General features: G+C 42.2%; 1 protein-coding gene across 1 annotated transcript in view; it reads left to right on the top strand.

Moving 5' to 3' along the window:
• LOC144600425 (uncharacterized protein C8orf48 homolog) overlaps positions 1 to 18488 on the top strand; it is a 38613-nt gene extending 20125 nt beyond the window's left edge. The window contains exons 4-6 of the mRNA XM_078412016.1: positions 5999 to 6231; positions 16956 to 17108; positions 18220 to 18488. Of these exons, the coding sequence (XP_078268142.1) occupies positions 5999 to 6231; positions 16956 to 17108; positions 18220 to 18324 (491 nt within the window). The 3' untranslated portion in view covers positions 18325 to 18488. The remainder of the gene's footprint in view (positions 1 to 5998; positions 6232 to 16955; positions 17109 to 18219) is intronic.
• The last annotated feature ends 1088 nt before the right edge of the window (positions 18489 to 19576 follow it).

The following is a 19576-nucleotide window of genomic DNA, read 5'->3' as shown; positions in this document are numbered from 1 at the left end:
ACTCTCTCTTGAAAGCATCCAGAGAATCGGTCTCCACTGCCTTCTGAGGCAGAGAATTCCACAGATTCCCAACAATCTGGGTGAAAACGTTTTTCCTCATCTCCGTTCTAAATGGCCTACCCCTTATTCTTAAACTGTGCCCACTGGTTCTGGACTCCCCCAACATTGGGAACATATTTCCTGCCTCTAGCATGTCCAATCCCTTAGTAAGCTTATATGTTTCAATAAGATCCCGTCTCATCCTTCTAAATTCCAGTGTATACAAGCACAGTCGCTCCATTCTTTCAAAATATGACAGTCCCGCCAAACTGGGAATTAACCTTGTGAACCTACGCTGCACTCCCTCAATAGCAAGAATGTCCTTCCTCAAATTCGGAGACCAAGACTACACACAATATTCCAGGTGTGGTCTCACTCGGGCCCTGTACAACTGCAGAAGGTCCTCCTTGCTCCTATACTCAACTCCTCTTGTTTTAATTTTAGACATACAGCGTGGAAACAGGCTCTTCGGCCCGCCGAGTCCGCGCCGACCAGCGATCCCCGCACATTAACACTATCCTAAACACACTAGGGATAATTTACCCATACACCAAGCCAATTAACCTGCATATATGTACGTCTTTGGAGTGTGGGAGGAAACCGGAAATCTTGGAAAAAACCCATGTGGTCATGGGAGAATGTATAAACTCCATACAGACAGCACCCGTATGTCAGGATCGAACTCGGGTCTCCGGCGCTGCAAGCGCTGCAAGACAGCAATTCTATCGCTGCACCACTGTGCCGCCTCTTAGTTTAAAATAATTTAATGACTTGATCAGGAATGCAGATTTTTGTTATGTTTTGCAAACTGACTGATGGACACCCATACACATTGTAATGATAAGGGGGGAATTACTGTTCCATATAATTGCATTTATATACTACCAATAGCACCTGTGGCTTTAAACTAAGTAGTGGGGGGGAGGGGTTGACAAATTGAAGATGAGGTATAAAAAGGGAATACAGGAGATATTGCAAAAGACTCTCGGAAGAATGGGAACAGAAGTTCTAGAGGGGAAAAGAAATTAAGGGCAGGGCCAATTGTGATCGATGTGAGAGGGGAGGTGAATACAGAAGTTAAAGTGTTGTACTTAAATGCGCGTAGTATAAAAAATAAAGTGGATGAGCTTGAGGCTCAGTTAGAAATGAGAAATTGTAAGGGTAAAAAGACCCCAATGGGAGTTATCTATAGGCCCCCAAACAGTAGCCTCGACATAGGGTGCAAGTTGAATCAGGAGATAAAATTGGCGTGTCAAAAATGTAATGCTACGGTGGTTATGGGAGATTTCAACATGCAGGTAGACTGGGAAAATCAGGTTGGAAATGGACCCCAGGAAAGAGAGTTTGTAGAGTGCCTTCGAGATGGATTCTTAGAACAGCTTGTACTGGAGCCTACCAGGGAGAAGGCAATTCTGGATTTAGTGTTGTGTAATGATCCTGATCTGATAAGGGGACTAGAGGTAAAAGAGCCATTAGGAGGCAGTGATCACAACATGATAAGTTTTACTCTGCAAATGGAAAGGCAGAAGAGAAAATCGGAAGTGTCGGTATTACAGTATAGCAAAGGGGATTACGGAGGCATGAGGCAGGAGCTGGCCAAAATTGACTGGAAGGAGGCCCTAGCAGGGAAGACGGTAGAACAGCAATGGCAGGTATTCCTGGGAATAATGCAGAGGTTGCAGGATCAATTTATTCCAAAGAGGCGGAAAGACTCTAAGGGGAGTAAGAGACACCTGTGGCTGACAAGGGAAGTCAGGGACAGCATAAAAATTAAGGAGAGGAAGTATAACATGGCAAAGAAGAGTGGGAAGACAGAGGATTGGGACTCTTTTAAAGAGCAACAAAAGTTAACTAAAAAGGCAATACGGGGAGAAAAGATGAGGTACGAGGGTAAACTAGCCAATAATATAAAGGAGGATAGCAAAAGTTTTTTTTAGGTACGTGAAGAGGAAAAAAATAGTCAAGGCAAATGTGGGTCCCTTGAAGACAGAAACAGGGGAATTTATTATGGGGAACAAAGAAATGGCAGACGAGTTAAACCGTTACTTTGGATCTGTCTTCACTGAGGAAGATACACACAATCTCCCAAATGTTCTAGGGGTCGGAGAACCTAGGGTGATGGAGGAACTGAAGGAAATCCACATTAGGCAGGAAATGGTTTTGGGTAGACTGATGGGACTGAAGGCTGATAAATCCCCAGGGCCTGATGGTCTGCATCCCAGGGTACTTAAGGAGGTGGCTCTAGAAATAGTGGAAGCATTGGAGATCATTTTTCAATGTTCTATAGATTCAGGATCAGTTCCGGTGGATTGGGGGATAGCAAATGTTACCCCACTTTTTAAGAAAGGAGGGAGAGAGAAAACGGGTAATTATAGACCAGTTAGTCTGACATCAGTGGTGGGGAAGATGCTGGAGTCAATTATAAAAGACGAAATTGCTGAGCATTTGGATAGCAGTAACGGGATCATTCCGAGTCAGCGTGGATTTACGAAGGGGAAATCATGCTTGACAAATCTACTGGAATTTTTTGAGGATGTAACTAGGAAAATTGACAAGGGAGAGTCAGTGGATGTGGTGTACCTCGACTTTCAGAAAGCCTTCGACAAGGTCCCACACAGGAGACTAGTGGGCAAAATTAGGGCACATGGTATTGGGGGTAGGGTACTGACATGGATAGAAAATTGGTTGACAGACAGAAAGCAAAGAGTGGGGATAAATGGGACCCTTTCGGAATGGGAGGCAGTGACCAGTGGGGTACCGCAAGGTTCGGTGCTGGGACCCCAGCTATTTACGATATACATTAATGACTTAGACGAAGAGATTAAAAGTACCATTAGCAAATTTGCAGATGATACTAAGCTGGGGGGTAGTGTGAATTGTGAGGAAGATGCAATAAGCCTGCAGGGTGACTTGGACAGGTTGTGTGAGTGGGCGGATACATGGCAGATGCAGTTTAATGTAGATAAGTGTGAGGTTATTCACTTTGGAAGTAAGAATAGAAAGGCAGATTATTATCTGAATGGTGTCAAGTTAGGAGGAGGGGGAGTTCAACGAGATCTGGGTGTCCTAGTGCATCAGTCAATGAAAGGAAGCATGCAGGTACAGCAGGCAGTGAAGAAAGCCAATGGAATGTTGGCCTTCGTAACAAGAGGAGTTGAGTATAGGAGCAAAGAGGTCCTTCTACAGTTGTACCGGGCCCTGGTGAGACCGCACCTGGAGTACTGTGTGCAGTTTTGGTCTCCAAATTTGAGGAAGGATATTCTTGCTATGGAGGGCGTGCAGCGTAGGTTCACTAGGTTAATTCCCGGAATGGCGGGACTGTCGTATGTTGAAAGGCTGGAGCGATTGGGCTTGTATACACTGGAATTTAGAAGGATGAGAGGGGATCTTATTGAAACATATAAGATAATTAGGGGATTGGACACATTAGAGGCAGGAAACATGTTCCCAATTTTGGGGGAGTCCAGAACAAGGGGCCACAGTTTAAGAATAAGGGGTAGGCCATTTAGAACGGAGATGAGGAAGAACTTTTTCAGTCAGAGAGTGGTGAAGGTGTGGAATTCTCTGCCTCAGAAGGCAGTGGAGGCCAGTTCGTTGGATGCTTTCAAGAGAGAGCTGGATAGAGCTCTTAAGGATAGCGGAGTGAGGGGGTATGGGGAGAAGGCAGGAACGGGGTACTGATTGAGAGTGATCAGCCATGATCGCATTGAATGGCGGTGCTGGCTCGAAGGGCTGAATGGCCTACTCCTGCACCTATTGTCTATTGTCTATTGTCATATTATGTTCCACGTTTTACATGGAATGAATTACAATCCAGTACTATAATTGCATTCATGTGGCTAAAAGCTGGGAAATTTCAAGGAGAACAATAGTAAGGATGGGAAGATCTGTTCAACTAACAATTGAGGGACCATCAAAAATCAGACTGGGCGATTGAATGATACATAAGGGCAAGTTGAAATAAATCCCCAAATCCCCAATCATGACATTATGATTGCTGTGAATATTTTGTGATGGCCTTCTCCCTGGGAGGTGATGTTCAATGTGACTACATTAGTTGATGTTGATAATAATGCAATTATTAACATTAATATAGATGCTAATATTGTCCTGGATAGAAAACGGAACAATACAATAGCTTCCAATCAAGATATCAAAGCAGGCACAAAGTGCTGGAGTAACTTTGCGGGTCAGGCCACATCTCTGGAGAACATGGATAGATTACGTTTCCTCGTCGGGATCTTTCTTCTGTCTTCTTCTGGAGTCTGAAGAAGGGCCCCGACGCAAAACATCACCCATCCTTTTTCTCCAGAGATGTCGCCTGACCCGCTGAGTTAATGCAGTGTCTATCTTCGGTATAAACCAGCATCTGCAGTTCCTTTCTACACAAGAAATCAAGGCACATTGCTTTTATCACTCGTACATCTCCTAAGGTTCCTGTACACAGAAAAAATGTTAGCACACTTTCAATGTTTACAAACTTGGATAAGGTCGAACTAGGTAACTAAAACGCGGGGAAAACTAGGGAGATGGTGGTAGATTTCCGCAGGCGCAGCCAGGTCCCCCCGATAGTGGTGAACATCCAGGGAATGGACATCGAGAGGGTGGATTCTTATAAGTACCTGGGTGTCTACCTCAATAATAAATTGGACTGGACCGAAAACACCGATACGCTATACAGAAAGGCCCAGAGCAGACTTTATCCGCTAAGGAGACTCAGGACCTTTGGAGTGCAGGGGGCACTCCTAAGGACCTTCTACAACATGGTGGTTGCATCAACCATTTTCTATGGAGTGGTCTGCTGGAGCAGCAGCATCTCAGCGGTGGAAGGGAAGAGACTCTGTCCTGGGTTGCTCCCTCGACTCAGTGCAGGTGGTGGGAGAGAGGAGGATGATGGCAAAGTTAACATCACTGCTGGACAATGACTCCCACCCCATGCAGGACACTGTCACTGCACTGAGTAGCTCCTTCAGTGACAGACTCCTTCACCCCAAGTGCGTGAAGGAGAGATATAGGAGGTCCTTCCTTCCCGCTGCTGTGAGACTGCACAACCAGCACTGCTCCCAGCAGATGAGTCAACAGCAACAGTTAAGAACACACAGAAAACTGATGACAATGTATCCTTGTCTTGCTATACACTTTGCTGCTGTAACACTGCAAATTTCCCCGGTGTGGGACGAATAAAGGAATATATATATAAAACTCATTAACTGATTTGGTAATAAGTAAAATGTTCCACTTATATAATTAGGGGTGCCATATATGACCACATAGAAACACAGTGTCAATACAACACAGTTTTGTGGGAAAAAATAATCACCAGTTTGATTGAACATGTTGGAGAAGTCAAAGGATATTTGGCCACCTAACTAAGTAAAGACTTTCCTGCAAAATAAAATGTTGTAAAATTAGTGATAATCTAAATTGAGGTTGACTGGATAAAAAATGTTTATCTATCCAGTTGATGGTTGATAAATGTAAATTCCTTCTACATGGCATAGTATGGAATGTAGTGGGATTCTATAATACATTACTCTTAGAGGATTCATAAGTTGAGACAATAAACCAACTAAGGCATTCAGATTCGTGGGCTGGTTTTAATAATCGATGTCACTGGTATTGTCCACAAACCTGTTTTATTCCTCAAATATCTATATAACAATAATGAAAATAATATCAAAGCTCTTACCATTGATCTCTGCGGGAAGCAATGATACCTGGTTTATGAGCAGATCAAAATTCACTGACAACCATTTTCCAACCAGTCAACCTCAATTCAGATTATCACTATTTTTACAAAATTTAACTTTGCAGAAAAGCCTCTCGTTGAGAGGAACAGGTAAATTTATGTGGAGCAAAACTGTTTCTTCTTCACCACTGTGGCTTTAGCTTCTGTGAACATTTTGTCTGTGATTTTCCTCCTTGACGTAGAATTTACCTTAAAATACTTCTTCTACAGAGGCCGTACAGACACTCCAACTAGAATCAGAACCTGCACAAACGTACTGCAGTATAAAGATCGATCAAATTCAACGACAACGTCAACAGAAGCAACCAAAGCCTGAGAAATATGGGAGGCAACAATTGAACAAACCGATGGGGAGAAAAACGACTTGTCAGGAAAACTACGTGGTACCCCAGCACCTGATCAATCAGGTGCGGCTCAAATACATCACAGAGGCAGTCAAACAGGTACAGGAGTTTATAGTAATTGAATCCACTATTTATTCATGTGCTGTTTTGTTTGTAGTGAATTGAGAATACAAGACATTGGAATTAGAAGCAAACTGAATGAGTGACAATTAAACAAGTTAATTTAGTTATCTTTGAATCTTCTCGTCTCCTGTTGACGCATTGGGGGGAGCTCCAGAACTAGCAAAAAATCTCATTCAATTTGTTTTACTTAGCATCAACTGTGGCAGCAAATGAAGTGCTTAATTTGGCATTAGCACCAAGAGGAAAGATTAAGGCAGAAAGAATCAATGGCGTTACTTCAGCTATTTTGCTGGAAAAGAGACAAATAATTTGTTCATTCCCGACCTTCCCTGAACCCCAGTGTGGGAGTGCAACAGTGGGGGTAGACATCAAAACATTTGGTTTCTCAGAGGGTGGCCCAGAATGATTTGAACTCCCACCCCTGCAATCAGCCCGAGGAAGGATCCTGACTTGAAATGTGACCTATCCATGTTTTCCAGGGATGCTGCCTGTCCTGCTGAGTTACTCCAATGTATTGTGTCTTTCCTTGACTTCCAAGTAAAGTTGGTAACAACAATATCACTAAGTGGGAGTTGAAATTAATAAAGTGCGATCAAATTGACATATGGGTCCCACAAAAATGTTTCTAGGCAAAGTAAATCAGACCTTTAGTCGGGTGAGGAACTGTGAAGGTTTTTGACAGAGAGAAGAAGACAAAACCAAAGCTAACAAAAGGCCAAGATATCTTTTAGGGATCAGCAGGAATGTGTTTCCCTACAGTTCCTTCAGATCAGGAACTTTTTTACTGCCAGGTTTCACAGCTGGGTGCGCAAGCGGGCATGACAACAACACTTGGTTGGGACTACATGCAAGATGGTTTATACTGTATGGTCTGTCATTGTGGCTTAACTTTTACACTTTAGTTTGTCCCAATCTCATGAGGGCATTCAACTTTCTTGTGCTCAAATTTAGGAAAGTTAAGATGTCCAAACACCAAAGCCCTCTTGCCCAAAATACATTTCCTCCAGGAGGGTTAGGAGGGGTCAAAGTCAAGTCGCTAAATTCAGCTATGCTTATTTTTCAACCGCAATTACTACCTAGTAATCAGGGCAAGGCCAATTTCCTTACTAAAGGAGATGATGTCAACGTTTGCTGTCTTAGCTAAGATCAATTAATTCTACATAAGCCATGACTCAAATTTGGAGAATTCCTCCAGTATGTGGCTTTTTATTAGGATTCTGGATAAGCCTGTAAGCTACCCCTTAGTAGATTTTTTTTTTTGCAGCTAAACTTTAAAGGTCACCCTGAAGCAACTGACATTATGCTGATAGGCACTTTCCAACTTGATTCTAATTGGTCTTGATTCATTAGTTTCACGATGCATTTTACATCATCAGTCCTAATCAAACCTCCTTGTCACTTTGTCAACTGGCAGCCGAGTATCAAAAGCACCTCCACGATCGGGAGATCTCAGCGGAGAGAAAATTGAAACGTTATTTAGCAATCTTGCAATTAGGTACAATTAAATTAGCACTGGCGCATTGCAATAAACGGGATATTGGAATTGGAGAGCAGGCTGTGCAGCTGCGATGTACTTTTCTTGAGGGATTATTCAGTAATGTGTAATTAAAAATTACTGCATATCATACCTACTTTCCATCCTTGGCACTGTTGCAGAACCATTCTCATGAGAATATGAAACAATTACATTTGCAATGCAGCTGAGAAGAGCCACCGTAGTGGTGGTCTATTTTTAGACTCCGCTGTCATCTGAAATGTTCAGAAACCCAAGAAGCAAACCTAAAGGTTTTCTCTGTGATCTTCGGTTTCCTCCCACACTCCAAAGATGTACGGGTATGTAGGTTAATTTGACTGGGTAAAATGTAAAAAATTGTCCCTAGTGTGTGTAGGATAGTGTTAATGTGCGGGGATCGCTGGGCGGCGCGGACTTGGTGGGCCGAAAAGGCCTGTTTCCGCGCTGTATATATATGATATGATATGATATGATATATGATAAATCAGTTTATTAAAAAAAAGAGATCAGATACACAGAAACCTACTTCAATGTATCACAGAAAATTTGGAACTTAATGTGTGCCAGGGAGGAAGACAATTACTGCTTGTAAGAAAGCCCGTAAAACTAGTCTATTTATTTTGATCAGTTGGACTTTACTCGAAGATTATTTTCTTGTGTCATTGGTGCCGATCACTCCAATAAACAGGCCTTCACTCCCCCATGAACGGGAGAACGCACTCACCTGCCTGATCCTCAGGCGGGTCTAGCAAATTCAGCGGCTGAATAGAGGTCTTTGTCAGTGCATTTTTGGTTCAATGGACATCCTATGTACTCCCACGTATTTCTCGACTTCACAAAAACAGTATAATAAACATTCTACGAGCAAGTGGTTTAAGCGATAAACTGCTGTCAGATTTATTATCATTAAATAGAAATGTAAACGGTAGCAAAAAAACCCAATATGCAGTCATAGCCATTCGGGTGTGGAATGACAAACCTAATAAACTGCCAGGTATTATTTTCTAAATCGTGGCATAGATTATACGAGAAGTGTGGTCACTTACTATTGCCTTTCCTAATTTCTCCCCTCGTCTTTTCTCTCTCTCTAAGATACTGGAAACGGTTGATAATTTTAACTCACAATGGCAATACTTTATTCACAAAAACATCTTAATAGATGGCAGATATCCTTGCTGTTTTCTTTCAACTTTCTGGTTCTGGAACTTTTGCCGCAACCTTCTTACAACACGAACGATCAGTTAGCCTCCTGACCCAATCCTTGAAAGCATGATGTTTTGTGCATGGACTGATATTGCATATGATACATACTTTATGCAATATATTGTGTAGGAAGGAACTGCAGATGCTGGTTTAAACCGAAGATAGACACAAAAAGCTGGAGTAAGTCAGTGGGACAGGCAGCATCTCTGGAGAGAAGGAATGGGGGACATTTCGGGTCGAGACCCTTCTTCATATCCTTTATGCAATATATTCCCAGCTTCATCATTAACTTGATATTATACAACACTTTACACTGCAGTTTTATGAAACGTTGGTTAGGCTGCATTTGGAGCATTGTGTGCATTTCCATTTTCCCCGTTGCAGGAAGGATGTGTAGGCTTTGGAATGGGTGCAGAAGAGGTTGACCAGAATGGTGCCTGGATTGGAGGGTGTTAGCTATCGGACAGGATTGGACAAAGTTAGATTGTTTTCCCTGCAGTGTCTGAGGTGAAGGATGGCATGATAGAAGTAAAAAGAATTATGAGAGGCATAGCGAGGGCAATCAGTACCCTGTTCTCAGAGTGGAGGGCATAATCTTAAAGTGAGAAGGGTAAAATTGAAAGGAGAAGTGCAGAGTAAGTTTGTTTACACAGAAAGTGGTGGATGTTTGGAGTCTGCTGCTGGGGTAGTGGTGAAAGCAAATATAACTGTGGCATTTAAGATCCTTTTGGATAGACATATGAATATGCAGGGATTGGAGGGGTTTGGATCACATGCAGCGAAGAGATTAGTCTAACTTGGCATCATGTTTGGCATTGGCAGTCTATTCATGTGCTGTACTGTTCTATGTTCTTTGTCCTGTGTCAACATAGAAACAGGCCGATAGAGTCATAGAGTCATACAGCGTGGAAATGGGCCCTTCGGCCCAACTTGACCACACCGACCAACATGCCCCAACTACAATAGTCCTACATGCCTGCGTTTTGACCATATCCCTCTAAACCTGTCCAATTCATATATCTGTCTTAGACAATAGACAATAGACAATAGGTGCAGGAGGAGGCCATTCGGCCCTTCGATGTTGCTTAAATGTTGCTTAAATGTTTCATATCTTCATCTGTAACATTAAGCTACTCCAAACCTGCTTTGTCATCCAGCATTTTCCTATAAGAAAAGAAGGGTGAGTTTTAGTGGTAGCCTGGTGAGTCATTTTGAGAAGCTGTTAGAAGATGTGAGGTAGATGGCTTCTCAGTTGTGGGAGAGTGGGACGAACCATTGTGAGATTAGCGCCAGGCACAGAATACACCAGAGTGGAGATTTTGAAACGTGAAGCCGGCAGATTATTACAAAGTATTAATTAATTATGTAGTACAGACAAGTAAATGGAAGGTTGATGGAGATCAGCATTGACCTGATAGCAGAATAAGCTTGTGGTTGAATAACTATTCTCCTGCCCTATGTTCCTCGCTGAAGCAGCTGAGGAATTTCAGCGAAGTATGCTGCTTTGAATGAAGGAAGGCAAAAGAAAGTAGAAGCAGGAATGTTTGGGAACCCAGTGTCATCTTAAAGGTTCTGCCCAGAGAATTAAACATTATCCTACGTACTGGTAACTGTCGAATGGAACACCCCTGTCAAGGATACATTCAACCTTCTCTTCTTACTGCTGCCTAACAACTTTGGAGAATGTTTTGTTCGGGAAGAATGATTGCCTCCTTCAACTAAGTTCTTCCTTGCATTCTTTTCAGCATCTTTTTGTATGTGACAGGAGCTTTTTAGCCATTCTTAATGAAGGGCGGCACGGTGGTGCAGCAGTAAAGTTGGCCCCTTACATCGCCAGAGCCCCAGGTTTAATCCTGACCACGGGTGCTGTCTGTACGGAGTTTGTACATTCTGCCCGTGACCCGCGTGGGTTTTCTCCGGGTGTTCCAGTTTCCTCCCACACTCCAAACACGTATAGGTTTGTAGGTTAATTAGCTTGGTAAAATTGTAAATTGTCCCTAGTGTATGTAGGACAGTGTTAGTGTGCGGGGATCGCTGGTTAGCATGGTCTTGGTAGGCCGAAGGTCCTGTTTCTGCACTATATCTCTAAACCAAACTAAATTAGAACACACCTTTCTTTGATAGATCTGTTTGCCTTTAGAAGGCATAGATGCCTATATTTTTTCACCATTAGATCACATACTAATAAGAGGAAAACAAAATTAAAATCCGACCCTTGCTTATTGGCAAGTTCTTCTGCAGTGCATAGGATTATCAACTGAGCTTGAACTCATTCATTTAACAATCTCATGTGTGTTTTCTAGCTGGAATTCCTATGTAATTACAAACATTAACAATAATTTCCCAAAGTCTTACGAATTTGATTGAGTTTTTGAAGAAGTAACCAAGAATGTTGATGAGGGCACGGTCATAGATATAATCTATATGGACTTCAGCGAGGCCTTTGATAAGGTTCCACAAGGTAGGCTGCTCTGAAAGGTTAGATAACACAAGATCCAAGCAGAGTTAGCTAACTGGATATAGAAGTGGCTTAATGATAGGAACCAGAGGGTGGTGGTGGAAGGCTGTTTTTCAGACTGGAGGCACATGCCTCAGAAAGTTGAAGCTGGGCCCATTGTTTGCACTGTTTGCATCTGTATCAATTATTTGGATGAGATTTTAGATTTAGATTTAGAGATACAGCGCAGAAACAGGCCCTTCGGCCCACCGGGTCCGTGCCGCCCAGCGATCCCCGCACACTAACACTATCCTACACCCACTAGGGACAATTTTTACATTTACCAAGCCAATTAACCTACATACCTGTACATCTTTGGAGTGTGGGAGGAAACCGAAGATCTCGGAGAAAACCCACGCAGGTCACGGGGAGAACGTACAAACTCCGTACAGGCGCACGTAGTCAGGATCGAACCTGAGTCTCCGGCGCTACATTCGCTGCAAGGCAGCAACTCTACTGCTGTGCCACCGTGCCGCCCATGAGAAAGTGTAAGGCTTGATTAGTAAGTTTGTAAATGACACTAAAATCGGTGGTGTTGCAGACAGTGAAGATGATGACCAGATTTACAGGATGGTAGAAGAAGAAGGTCTGAAAAAGGGTCTCGACCCGAAACGTCACCCATTCCTTCTCTCCAGAGATGCTGCCTGACCCGTTGAGTCACTCCAGAATTTTGTGTCTATTTGCAGCATGGTAAATGATCCTAGGGTTGGCAAAATGGAGTCTAATTTAGTTAAGTGTGAGGTATTGCATTTTGAGAAGTCAAACCAGGGCAGGACCTTCAGAATGAATGGGAGGGGCCAACGGAGGGTTGTAGAGCAAAAGGATCAAACAAATAGTCCCCTGAAATTTCATTACACATAGAGTGGTTGGGGATGAAGGCTTTTGATATGCTGGTCTTCATCAGTCAGGAAATTAAGTTGGGACATTATGTTACAGTTGTACAATATGTTGGTGAGGCCACATTTGATGTATTATGTTCAATTTTGGTCAGCCTACTATTGGGAAAGATGGTATTAATCTCGAAAGAGTACAGTGAAGATTTAAGATTTCAAGATCACTTTATTGTCACATATACCAATGAAGGTACGGTGAAATTTGAGTTACCATACAGCCATACTGTTTATGAGGATGTTGCCAGGACTCGAGGCCCTGAGCTACAGGGAGAGGTTGGATGGACTAGGACTTTATTTCTTGGAGCACAGGAGACTGAGTGGTGATTTGTAGAAGTGTATAAAAGCAGGAGGGCCACAGATGGTGAATGCACACATTTCTTTTCACCAGGTTATGGGAAACAAGAACTAGGGCCATAGATTTAAGGTGAGTGGAGAAAGATTTAATAAGAATCCAAGGGGCAACTTTTACACGCAGTCAGTGTCAATATGCATTTCTCTCCCAAACATTTGTATTTATTTACAGTGTCATTCCAGCAGTATGGAGGTGGGTGGGTACAACTACCGACTGGTTCTCTGGCCTTTAGTGCCCGTGACTAAAGATAAAGATCAACTCAGTCCTGTCTCTTATATTCTCTGCATAAAAGTGTTCCATGGTCTATGCAGCTCTGTGGCACTTTGGTTAGGCCACACTTCAAGTGTTGTGTGCACTTCTAGTCACCCCATTACAGGAAAGATGTGGAAGCATTGGAGAGTGTGCAGAGGAGGTTGACCAGAATGCTGCCTGGATTAGAGAGGTTCAGCAACAGGGAGAGGCAAGTTTTTTTTTGCACAGAGGGTGGTAGGGGCCAGGAATGCATTGCCTGGGGTAGTGGTGGAGGCAGATACAATAGTGGTGTTTAAGAGGCTTTTAAATTGAGATATGGATCATGCGCAGGCAGATGAGATCAGTGCAATTCAGCATGCTGTTCAGCACAAACTTTGTGGACTAAAGGGCCTGTTCCTGTGCTGTACTGTTTCTATATTTTCAATGTTCTATAATTATTTTTAAATCTCGTTTCTTGTTAACACCAATTTTCAGTTGATTTCGTAAATCTTCTCTGCTCTCGTTCCAGCTTAATGCCGTCTTTACTTTGCAGGGTGAGCAAAGCTGATGCACACTACTTCAAATGCAGCACTTCCACAACAGGGAAAAAATATTGCTCAGAGTTTGCTGCAAAATAATAAAGAGAATAGTAATGCTCGCTGTTATTTATGCAGCATTTTGACAAAAGCCTCAGGTAGATGCAGACATGCAGTTAAATATGGAAAATGTGGATGTTGTTGTGTGGGATGGGTGAGTGCTCTGTAACTAAGCTGCACAAAATGACAAATTGATATGTGGCTCCCGACTCAATAAGAATAGACGTTCCTGCATTATAGGTGCCGGCTGAAGGCACCACTGAGATTCAAGCCTTGTCTATATTACTGTAAGTACTTTATTCAATGCTGTGATGTGTTCATTGCTAATAATCAACCCCTTGGGCACCAACAATGAATCACTATGTTTAAAAAAAAGTGTTGATTCACACTCAATCTTTCAACGTTTAATTGATGGTGCAGACTTTTTTTTTTTAACATTTGCTGCTCAAGGACAAAGGATTATCAATTTGCTTCAGTCTCTTAAGATTTCTGTGGCAAAGCATCCTATTTATTTATCTTTATTTCTTTGTCTTGATTTCTACTCTTAATCATCTCTTTCTTATTTCTCTGCTTTCTTATTTTGCTTTTTAAAAAATGTTCATTTCAGTATTCCAAATTACATTTTCTACCCTTGGTACTGGTATTTCCATCTCGAGTTCCCCCAACATAATTATCCTCGGGACACAAGAACCTGCAGATACTGGAATCTTGAGCAAAACATAAATTTCTGGAGGAACTCAGCAGGTCAGGCAGCAGTGGGGAGGGAATGCACAGACAATTGTTTGGGTCAGGGCTAAAGTCACTACTTTGCTTCCATTTACAATTTACATAAAACTTACAGTATCAAGTCTCATGGAAATATAACTGATTGGGGAATATCTAGTTTCGTTTAGTTTAGATTAATTTAGTTTCGTTTAGCTAAGTTTATTTTCATGTGTACCGAGATACAGTGAAAAGCTTTTGTTGCGTGCTAACCAGCCAGCGGAAAGACAATACATAATTGTAATCGAGCCATCCATGGTGTGCAGACACTTGATGAAGGAAATAATGTTTAGTGCATGATAAATTCCAGTAAAGTCCGATTAAAGATATTCCGAGGGTCTCCAATGAGGTAGATCGTAGCTCAGGATTACTCTCTGGTTGTTGATAGGATGGTTCAGTTGCCTAATAACAGCTGGGAAGAACTGTCCCTGAATCTGAAGGTATGTGTTTTCACACTTCTGCACCTCTTGCCTGATGGGAGAGGGGAGAAGAGGGAGTGGGTGTGACTGGTCCTTGATAATGCTGATGGCCTTGCTGAGGCATTGAGAAGTGTAGACGGAATCAATGGAAGAGAAGTTGGTTTGTGTGATGATCTGGGCTGCATCCATATTTCCTGCAAATTCTTGCAGTCTTGGATGGAGCTGTTCGTAAACCAAACTGTGACGCATTCCAATAAAATGCATTCTACAGTGCAGAACTACATCAAAGAATGACAAGCACTGTTTATTCCCAGCTATGATATATTCTGGTCTATGATATTATTTTACCAATTTGTGAAAATTTATTATTTAAAATGTCATATTAATACATCGTTCAGTTTTCTCTGTGCTCATGGAAATAATCCCAACATCCTTTTAACGATCAATTATTTCACAGACCCTGCTTCATTCCGTTTGCCCTCTGCAACTTTAAAATCCTTTGTGTAATAGGATTCCCAGACTACTTGAAAACCAGCATCATTATTGTCTGCTTAAATCTGCCACGATTCTTCAATCTTCCACCACATCTCAAAATTGAGTCTTTATCAGTTCTGTAAATTTTGTTACTCATAACACACAAAATATCAATGCAGAGTTTCTATTTGAATATGTGAAGGTCATCAATATGAATCATCGGTACTTTGGTATCAGCTCCTGATGTGAAAGCAATTACATTTACACCACAGTTCTGTAGATGATAAAGTGTTTAACAAATCAGCTAGATTTATAGTGAAAATGTGGATTGCATGAGACAGGGGGCAGAAATAGGAGGGAAATAAAGCAAGTTCTAAATGGAGAAATTATTTAAATGGAAAATGGCAGAGAGGTGGGTTAGTGGGTTAACATCTTGAATATTCTGCTTTGGTATCTGATTGTAAATCTAGTTCTGACCAGGGATAAAAGGGTTTGTTCTTGAATTACAATGTGCTCCCTCAGATATCTGAACCCAGAGGAAAGAACCTACAGATTTAAGATGCCAACAGAGCCACTTTACTGTCAGTGTAATAGCAACAAAGCATATTATAGCCTTCTACATATCATCCCACAAATGCGTGTGGGCTGATATGGAACAGAGATGCTAGTTTGTTGGGCCAGCTGATTTGTTTCTGTGCTGTAGGCTTTATGGAACATCTATTATCTTCCATCTGATATAAGGTGACCTGATGCACCATGATTTATCTGTATGCCCAAGAATTAATTTCCCACCAATAAGTTAATTTTTGCATCACTATCACACAGCATAATAGACAATAGACAATAGGTGCAGGAGGAGGCCATTTGGCCCTTCGAGCCAGCACCGCCATTCAATGTGATCATGGCTGATCATTCTCAATCAGTACCCCGTTCCTGCCTTCTCCCCATACCCCCTGACTCCGCTATCCTTAAGAGCTCTATCCAGCTCTCTCTTGAATGCATTTAGAGAATTGGCCTCCACTGCCTTCTGAGGCATAGAATTCCACAGATTCACAACTCTCTGACTGAAAAAGTTTTTCCTCATCTCAGTTCTAAATGGCCTACCCCTTATTCTTAATCTGTGGCCCCTTGTTCTGGACTCCCCCAACATTGGGAACATGTTTCCTGCCTCTAACGTGTCCAACCCCTTAATAATCTTATACGTTTCGATAAGATCTCCTCTCATCCTTCTAAATTCCAATGTATACCAGCCTAGTCGCTCCAGTCTTTCAACATATGATAGTCCTGCCATTCCGTGAATTAACCTAGTAAACCTACGCTGCACGCCCTCAATAGCAAGAACAAATAATATATAGATTACAATATTGGATGTGTATCTATACAATTTCTCCCTCTTTACAAGCATTTTTTTCTCTTTGGTCAACGCTCATAACACAAATGACTTACCAATTGAAAAATGAACCTGCAATGGAGCAGCAGTGAGATGAAAGGTAATCAAGCAAGATTTTCATTACTGATAGCTATCCATTGGGACCTGCTGGATGGGATATGTCTGTGGACAAGTGGTGAGTAATGCCTCTGATGGATGAATAGTTCACTGACACTCCTTGCATGCTAAGCTGCACTTGTCTGTACAATTGGAAGTTCAGCGGTACGTTTGGCCAGTGACTCTGCAAAGAACAACATCCAAAAGAGAGAAGTGACAGGGGATCTTGGCATTTGTGCTTGGCTGCCACATTTTTCTATTATTTTGATCTTAGGTTGTTGAGACAAACATGCATCAGCCCACCCGATGTGCTGACTGCTTCAAAAAGATCAGTGAACTTGCGGAACACAATTTCCTCCGCATCAAGAAGATACAATTGGAAGAAGCTTCTATGCAGGAAAAAATAGAGGAACACATTTATACCAAGGTACCCAACTTTATTTTTGCAATGTCTCTTGTGCACAAAACAGCAGTGTACAGTGTCCAGTCTGCTGGCTGGTTTTCCTTTCAATATTAACATTAATTTCCGTCTAAGAACAATTTTCCTCCTCCCATACCTCAGGTGGTAAGTAGAAACAAGAAACTGCTGATGCTGTTTTACAAAAATAAGACACAAAGTGCTGGAGTAACTCAGCAGCGGTAGAGTTGCTGCCTTACAGCGCTTGCAATGCCGGAGACCCGGGTTCGATCCCGACTAAGGGTGCTCTCTGTATGGAGTTTGTACTTTCTCCCCATGACCGCGTGGTTTTTCCTCCGAGATCTTTGGTTTCCTCCCACACTCTAAAGAGGTGCAGGTATGTAGGTTAATTGGCTTGGTGTATGTGTAAATTGTCCCTAGGTTGTGTAGGTTGGTGTTAATGTGCGGGGATCGCTGGTCGGTGCGGACTCGGTGGGCCGAAGGGCCTGTTTCCGCGCTGTATCTCTAAACTAAACTAAACTGAAAAAGTCCGTGCCGACCAGCGATCCCCGCATGCTAATATTATCCTACACATACTGGGAACAATTTATAATTATACCAAGCCGATTAACCTACAAACCTGCACCTCTTTGGAGGGTGGGAGGAAACCGGAGATCCTGGTGAAAACCCACACGGTCACGGGGAGAACGTACAAACTCCGTACAGACAGCACCTGTAGTCAGTCAGGATCAAACCCGGGTCATGGCGCTGTAAGGCTGCAACTCTACCGCTGCGTCACCTCACAACCACATTTTGTTGTCCCCTTGTTCATGACTTTACCACTATAGAAAATATTTCAACATCTCCCTTGCGATGTTGTATGCTTGCGTAAGATCATCCCTCATTCTTTGGATATGCCTCGGTATCATGAGAGATTTGAATTATTATTATTCGGACAAACTACTTTTACATCCTCATATGAATATCTGTTTTTGTCTTGGCCTTAAGTTCAAATGAAAGGTGTGTATCTGAAATGTCATATCATCTCCTTCCTTGAAAATTGATCTGACAGGACTTGTTTACACTTTCATCCTTTGTAAGTTTTCCTCAAATTTGCTCTTTGGTTTGTTTTCTTTTGCAGGATGCACTTACATTGATTGGAGAAATACACAATAGCCTTCCAAAGTATTCCGACGCTGCTTCTCTGGTGTGGAGGAGATTATTTGCTAAACTAAGTCCAAGATAATGATGTAATGAAAAGGCCTTTGAAAGCAAGAAGATCTTCAGAAACTGGGCCACGGGATATAATAATAAGTGGTTACGGCATGTTTGCAGCTTCCCTGGCTTCAAAGACTCTAATAACCCCCTAACCAAAGTTGTCTTTTCAAAATACTTCATTAAATAAAGGTTGTTGAACATGTACTGGATCAGCCAACTTCACTTTCCACATGAGATCGATGTTAAAAGTAGAACAGAGTACAAAGATTAGAAGGACCACGTTTCAATGCCTGGTTCATGATGTGTTTGTTCATTTTTGCTGCCATAACAACTTTTCCGATTAAAATGCTTTCGATGGGATGTAAAGTAAACACAAATAATGAGCTTTATGCCCATGTTTGAAGTCTGGTCATGATAACTGTATGGGTTTTGGATGAAAACAGGTTTAGCAATGACATTCCTTTGGTAGGGTCCAAAATTCTTGAGTGGGAAACAGCCGAAAAATCACATTTATAAACCAGTGAATTCCAGGTTCTTCACGAGAAATGGTATTTCATTAGAATCTTTTATCTCCTATTTCACACTATTTATACTTCAAAACATTTGACAAGAAGTAATTATTGTGTGAGTTCTCATTGCTTCAGGTTCACATTGCCAATATTTCTTTTTCCTTCCACCCTGTGCTTTTCCTCCATCTGTCTCTTGAGGTACCAATGTTTTTCAATGCTTACTTCATCTTCTCCTTCTTTGGCACACACATGGGGTGGAAGATGACTTGCTTCCAGTTTGGCTGATGAATCCATTGTGGGAATCAGAGATAGGGATGGGGGTGGTGAAACTGTGGCATTCATTGTCACAGATGGCTGTTGAGGCCAAGTCAATGGATATATTTTTAAGGCGGAGATTGACACATTCGTGATTAGTAATGGTGTCAGGGGTTATGGGGCGAAGGCAGGAGAATGGGATTGAGAGGGAAACGTAGATCAGCCATGATCGAATGGAGAACTAGTCTTGATGGGCTGAATGGCCTAATTCTGCCCCTAGAACATATGAGCTTATGTCTGATAGGGTGGAAGGAAGGTTAGCTAGCTTCCGTTGCTCTTAGTGCTAACAGAATCAAGGGATTATGGGGAAAAAGCAGGAACAGAGTACTGATTTTGGATGATCAGCCATGATCATATTGAATGGCGGTGCCGGCTCGAAGGGCCGAATGGCCTACTCCTGCACCTGTTTTCTATGTTTCTATACTCCTCCTCCACTTTGGGTAGTCATGGACCAGG

The sequence above is a fragment of the Rhinoraja longicauda genome, chromosome 15 (genome assembly GCF_053455715.1).
Source record: "Rhinoraja longicauda isolate Sanriku21f chromosome 15, sRhiLon1.1, whole genome shotgun sequence".
Classification (NCBI taxonomy): domain Eukaryota; kingdom Metazoa; phylum Chordata; class Chondrichthyes; order Rajiformes; family Arhynchobatidae; genus Rhinoraja; species Rhinoraja longicauda.
This window is presented reverse-complemented; position numbering and strand designations above follow the sequence as displayed.